The following is a 7,119-nucleotide window of genomic DNA, read 5'->3' as shown; positions in this document are numbered from 1 at the left end:
CGTCACACCAAACATGCTTACCCTTTCAGCCGTGGGGGCATTATAACGTGACGGTCAATCCTATTATTCATTGGTAAAATAATAGCCGAAGAGTTAACGGTAGGTGGTGATGATTAACTACCTTCCCTTTAGTCTTACACTGCTAAATTAGGGACAGCTAGCGCAAATAACCCTCATATAGCTTTGCGCGGCATTCAAAAACAAACAAACCCAAAGTGTGCTTCGCATTCTATATATCATTTTTCTATTAAAATCTCTGTTGATGAGGGGGAATCTCAGACCCACAGTCCGACACGCTAAACACTGAACTGCACTCGGCCCACCTATGATAGAGTAACTACTGTTCTGATCTTCAGATTCTGACAGCTACTGTTAATTAGCAAATTATTCTTGACTGTTAAAGGGTCCGGCATGGCCAAGCGTGTTAAGGCGTACGACTCGTAATCCGAGGATCGCGGGTTCGCATCCCCGTCGCGCCAAACATGCTCGCTCTTTCAGCCGTGGGGGCGTTATAATGTGACGATCAATTCCACTATTTGTTGATAAAAGAGTAGCCCAAGAGTTGGCTGTGGGTAGTGATGACTAGCTGCCTTCCCTCTAGTCTTACACTACTAAATTAGGGATGGCTAGCACAGATAGCCCGCGAGTAGCTTTGTGAGAAATTCAAAACAAAAAAAAAAGAAAACAAACAAGACTGTTAAAGAATAGCCCTTTGTTCTTGCTGTGTTTTAAATTTTTACTAGAACGTGGCCTTAACTTTTCACGTTTTTTAGGAAGGTCGTTTGACGTCAGTATAGGTCGAAAGAACCAGGAATACACCTCAGAATCGCGATGTCCTTGAATGCGTGTCATTGTATAACGCGCTCTAGTTTTGGTAAGGAAGAAACATTAACACCTGAGCGTTTTTGTCAAGGAATCCACACCTTGTAAAAGAAAAAAAAAGAAATGAATTGGAGCAGCGTTGTTGAGTAACTATTATGGTGACATGTTGGTGTACGCACGTAGGTGAATTTATAGCTGCCCCCTTGTGAATACTCTTTTCGTGTAGAAAAATAAATTATTGGATTAAACACAATATCTTTGTAAATCAGTCCTACTGTAACTAAGGTGTTGGCTACTGAAATTGAGGATTCATTACAGCATTTTGGCCGACTCTGTCATATGTAATAGATCAAACAGATTTAAAACAAGTTTACTTCAGTGTTGCTATTCAACAGGGGGAATACACTACGCAATACTTAAACGGTACATTTAAAGCAGAAAAGTTATTTTAATTTTCGCGTATTAACCCAGACACGAATATTCTGATTTTATACGTTTGTGACCCCAGTGGCACAGTTTGTACGTCTGCGGACTTCAATGTTACACCTAGGTTTTGGTACCCGTGATAGGTAGAGATCAGATAGCCTAGTGTGCAACCTTATTTATGTCTGATTACAAACAAATATAATTAATTTGTCTAAAACTTAAGGTGGCAAAGTAACGACTTGTAATTGCAACTACTAACAACATCTTCGAGAAAGTGTGTGTTTTCTTATAGAAAAGCCACATCGAATCCCAATCACACAATCTCTTGTGTCCACAAAGTGGAATCGAACTCATTATTTTAGCGTTGTGAATCCGTAAAGTTTGAGAAAGATTTTAGAATGTAAACTGATAATAATTTCTTTCAAAAATATGGTTTGTTTTTTTTAATTTTGCGTAAAGCTATACGAGGGATATCTGCGTTAGCCGTCTGTAATTTAGCAGCGTAAGTCTAGAAGGAAGGCAGCTAGTCATTACCATCCACCGCCAACTCTTGGGCTACTCTTTTACTGATGAATAGTGGGATTTACTGTCACATTATAACACTCCTACTGCTGAAAGGGCGAGTATGTTTGGTGTGACTGGATTTCGAACCCGCAACCCTCGGATTACGAGTCGAGTCCCTTAACCACCTGGTTATGCTGGGCCCTAAAATAAGGGCAGTTTTCAATTAGTCTTTAAATTCAGAAAGATAAATTTTATGAAAACGGTAAATACAAACCATGGTTACTGATTTACACTTATTTTTGTTGTTATTGTTCATGAGGTATTCTACTACACAGAGACTAAAGTGTTAGATCAGATACCTCTGAGATCAGTTCCCTGTTGACTGGAAACATTGTAATACAACCCACTCGGAAGCTCATAACACTTTTCTTTATGCGGGAAATTAGAAACTGCATAATATTTAACAGCATTTATTGACAACGAGTTGGTGTTACCAAAACAAAAGAAAATTGTCCAAAGTAAATAACTTGAATATTTCTTGAGCTACTTACATTAAACATAGACCAGCATGGCCAGGTGGCTCGATTCGTATTTTGAGGGTCGCAGGTTCGAATCCCCTTCACAGCAAACATGCTTGCTCTTTCAGCCGTGGGGACATTATAATGTGATAGTCAATCCCACTATTCGTTGGTAAAAGAGTTGCCCAGGAGCTGACAATGGGTGGTAATGATTAAGTATCTTCCCTCTAGTCTTACACTGCTAAATTAGGGACAGTTAGCGCAGATAGCGCTCGTGTAGCTTTGCGCGAAATTCAAAACAAACATACGTTAAACACTCTGCTGTGGTCCCTCTGATAGGCCAACAAAGTTACGGACTTATAAACGCTAAAATTTAGGGTTCTACTCCCTGCAGTTGAAAGAACACAGAGTTTCTGGTGCAGCTTTACGCACTATGTACTACATACGATGTCGAAGAGGCTTTTCGGCTATCACCAAATCTCATCCGGTTGGGATACGGCAGACACAGTAGTGGTCAAGACACTTATTGTGCTACAAGGTGCAGAAGCAACAACCATAACGGTGTAAATGAAGTGTAACTAATATTAATTTTATTTGGTTCATTTACATATCGTAATTACGGTATGAGTTAATAATGCAGTATTATATACTTATTTTTTTAATATTGATATCTATTATTTATTATTTTTGAATCGGAAATGTTAGTGACGACAGTGTATTGTATTTCTAGCTCAGTTCTTACCCCGTCATACACCGTGAAAACAATGTTGTAGGCTATCCTGTATTGTTTCTTAAACTAAACAAAATGGCTGGGCCCGGAATGACCAGGTGGGTTAAGGCGTTCGACTCGTAATCTGAGGGTCGCGGGTTCGAATACCCTTCACAGCAAACATGCTTGCCCTTTCAGCCGTGGGGGCATTATAATGTGATGGTTAATCCCACTATTCGTTAGTTTACACTGCTAAATTAGGGACGCCTAGCGCAGGTAGCCCTCGTGTAGCTTTGCACGAAATTAAAAGAAAAACAGACAAACAAAATGACTGTTCCTGACCAAATTGACATACATTGAACGGATGCATTAGGAGTAAAAACGCAGCCTCTATCTTGATAAGTGAAACGACATTTTAAATCTTTAAACAGGTCAAGGGGATCATCAAGGACCCATGAAATTTATATGAAGTAAACTGAACAATGTTTTTAGATAACATAACGCATTCTTTGTCTGTTTCAGTGACTTAATGCAAGGCTACACTTGCGTTACGCGTATTGAATTTTAAAACGACAGAGCAGAAGAAGGCAGCTAGTCAACATTGCTTACCCTGTCACTCTTATAACGCATTCAAGAGTTCAACATGATTTTGGCATAGCGAGACGCAAAACCAGAATTTTTGATTCACTGTCCAGGTGGTTATTACACAGAAGGTCATGCTTTACACGTTCGGTTTGGGTTTTGCATAAGGTGCCTGTTAAATTTGTGCTTCAAGTCCTGTAATAATGTTTCGAATATTGTGTTTAAAACTTAAGCATATTTGACTTACTGGGTGTTGTCTACACATGAATTAAACGTCTAATAAAAATTCAAATACGATTATCAGAAAAAGAAGAAAGCATACGGTTGTACCAGATAATTTATTTCTTTTAGAGCACAGTACCACTAAGCTATCTGGTGTGTCCACCACAAGGAAATGAGTCTCGAATTTTAGCGTTTTAAGTCCGTAAACTTACCGTTTTTCCTCTAGGGGGTTTAGCTTGTTTGGTTTGGTTTGTTTTGAATTTCGCGCAAAGCTACTCGAGGGCTATCTGCGCTAGCCGTCCCTAATTTAGCAGTGTAAGACTAGAGGGAAGGCAGCTAGTCATCACCACCCACCGCCAACTCTTGGGACACTCTTTTACCAACGAATAGTGGGATTGACTGTCACAATATAACGCTCACACGGCTGAAAGGCGAGCATGTTTGGTGCGACCGGGATTCGAACCCGCGACAGTCAGATTACGAGTCGAACGCCTTAACACGCTTGGCCATGCCGGGCCCGGGGGCTTTGCTAGTAGAGCGGTAAATCTACGGATTTACAACACTAAAATCAGAGGTTTGATTTCTCTAGGTGGACTCAGCAGATAGCCTGATGTGGCTTTTCTATAAGAAACACACACACACACTAGGGAACACTTCAGTGTGAGGATATTGAACAGCAGCTAAAATGCTGAAGTGTGAATCGAAAAGTCTAAGGTCCGATATTTTATGCCGTTGCACGTGCTCTATACTGAGGTCAGTGAGCACCTTATAAAAATGACCATCAAACCCATATGTTCGTAGAAAGCTCTAATGACGAACGGGTGTTGCTTATTGGCTGTCTCCTCTTTGACCAGTTGTTGAAAACGAGAGACTGCTATTACCTAAAACCGAGGAGTTCTCTGACATGGCTACTTAACCCTCGCAGATCTGTGGCCCAGAATCACAATCGAGAAACTCCTCAACTTAATTGTAATTAATTTCATATCTTGAATAATTTTACTCGTAACTTACAGAGTTTTACGTAATCTTAAATTATTCTACTAATTACGTTAGTTGCACTCGAACCAACAAAGTAAAGTTATCGTTTTTTATCTGTTGTAGAGGTTTGCATCGAGAGAACAAACAATTCTGCCCGAGGTGATGAATACATCTGATGCCAAATCTATATCACATCAATCTACCACGCCCTCTAGACAAAGAAAACATTTTTTAAAAAGCAGTAAAGATGATATTGGCCTAATTAATCATTTCTCTCAGATAAGTTTTCATCCTTGAAATATAGCTTTGTTTCTTTAATTTCTCACAAACCTTCGTCATTCCTGACGACCTTGTTACTAGCAAAAAAAGATAATTAAATAAAAAATAAAAACTGACCAGTCAACGAGTATAAAAGAAGCGAATTTCTCTCTTCTGGAACAAGCAGCTTTCTCCACTGTTTTAACAGCAACGAGCCGTCTTTCTTAGAATCGGAGTGGTACACTTTCATTGTACAAGATGAAATTCGTAAGTATATTTTTAATCTCATAAGTCGGGACAACAACAACTATTTATTAAAATGCTGTTTAAACTACATTATCTTAAGTTTTGAAACCCCTACAGGAAACTGTCAGTCTCATTTTTATGTCTTCTTTAGCTAGTACACGTTCGTTTGTTTGTTGTTCGGCTCAAACTTATCTCGGACATCGAAATATTCTAGCAAGCTTGTGGGTAAACTAAAGAGTAAACTTACTTAAATATAGTATGATAATAAATCAAAAGTATTGTAAAAATATGTTTGTTTTCCACTACTATTTAATAAATTTATGTTAGAAAAATTATATGACTCCCTTCTTAAAGAATGACAAGTTTCTTATAAAGATATCGTTGTTTCACAGTTGTTTGTTCTTCCGCTGTGTGTCGCTGCCTGTATGGCCGAGATGCTGTTGAACTTCGACGCTGAAAAGGGCAACTTTATGTACAGCACTGGAGACGAGGGCGCCCACACTCGTGACGAAATGCGCAGCGGTGCTACCGTGAGCGGCAAGTACAGCTACATCGATGCCAACGGTGACCTGCGTGAAGTCCGCTACACTGCTGGTCCCGAAGGCTTCAAACCCGAGGGAGACATCTCCGTGGACAAGAAGACTGCTGCCGAGGCTGAAAAAATCGCTGCTATGGCTCCCAAAGCCCCAGAGGTCGAGCCCGTCAAGGCTACCCTGCCCGTCCATCCTTTCGCCCATGCCCCTTACTACACTGGTTTCCATCCATACTACGCTGGTCATCACTACTACGGCCAATATCCATTTTACAACGCTGCTCACTACCCCTACCACTACTATGGTCCACATGCTCGTACCTACTCCTATTTCCACTAAACTCTTATATTGAAGCATCTGAACAGGGCCTTTATTGTTTCTAAGTTTGTGCACACGTGTGCGAATTCAGTGAGTAACCTTCTTCACCGAATGATCGCAACAAGTCGCTCTCAGAACTCTTTGCTTTGTTGTGTTTTGTCTTCCTTCGTTTGAAACTATATTTATCCTCAGATAAACCGTACAAACACTGGACTACTGGTGTACGTTAATACTTTCTTGAAATTTCACTTCGTTTTTCTGTTTCTATCTTTTACTCGCTTTTACCTTAGAGAATTTACATACTGATACTAATGTTTTATTTTTATATGGCCATTTTAAAGCCACCTAAAATGTCGATATGTAGTTTTGAACCCGACGTAACTGTTATATGAATGTTGCACGATTTGATGCGAAGAAATAAATATTTCTTATATGTTTTAATATTATCGTTTATTGTGTCACTTATCGCAAGAATGCTTTTTTTGTTTTATGAATTTGGCGCAAAGGTGCACGAGGGCTATCTACGCTAGCCGTCCCTAATTTAGCAGTGTAAGACTAGAGAGAAGGAAGCTAGTCATCACCACCCACCGCCAACTCTTGGGCTACTCTTTTTAAGTGGATTGAACGTAACATTATAACGCCCTCACGGTTGAAAGGGCAAACATATTTGGTGCGACCTGGATTCGAACTCGCGACCCTCGGATTATGAGTTGAGCGCCTTATCCCCCTGGGCATGTCGTCCACGAACCTAAGATCACGAGTTGAGCGTCCTAACCCCCTAGGCATGTCGAATTATTTTGAGCTTCATTGAGTTGTGAGGAGAAAAAAGAACAAACCATGACAAAAATTAAAATATGGTGAAAACAATTATTATATTATAACGCCCCTTCCCCCCGCCGAAAGGCCGAGAATTTTTGGTTTGAGGGAGATTCGAACCCGCGAATTACGAGTCGAGTGCCTTAACAACCTGGCTATGCCGGGTCTATCACAAGGAACTAATGCT

General features: G+C 40.1%; 1 protein-coding gene across 1 annotated transcript; it reads left to right on the top strand.

Annotated features, from left to right (window-relative positions):
• Positions 1 to 5,148: 5,148 nt before the first annotated feature.
• On the top strand, positions 5,149 to 6,557 carry LOC143254321 (uncharacterized). Its single transcript, XM_076509297.1, has 2 exons — positions 5,149 to 5,286; positions 5,658 to 6,557. The coding sequence occupies exons 1-2, from the start codon at positions 5,278 to 5,280 to the stop codon at positions 6,135 to 6,137; spliced, it is 489 nt and encodes a 162-aa protein (XP_076365412.1). The 5' UTR covers positions 5,149 to 5,277; the 3' UTR covers positions 6,138 to 6,557.
• Positions 6,558 to 7,119: the final 562 nt, after the last annotated feature.

Source organism: Tachypleus tridentatus, chromosome 6 (assembly GCF_004210375.1).
Source record: "Tachypleus tridentatus isolate NWPU-2018 chromosome 6, ASM421037v1, whole genome shotgun sequence".
Taxonomy (NCBI): Eukaryota; Metazoa; Arthropoda; class Merostomata; order Xiphosura; family Limulidae; genus Tachypleus; species Tachypleus tridentatus.
The sequence above is the reverse complement of the archived record's forward strand: the minus strand, read 5'-3'. Positions and strand labels throughout refer to the sequence as shown.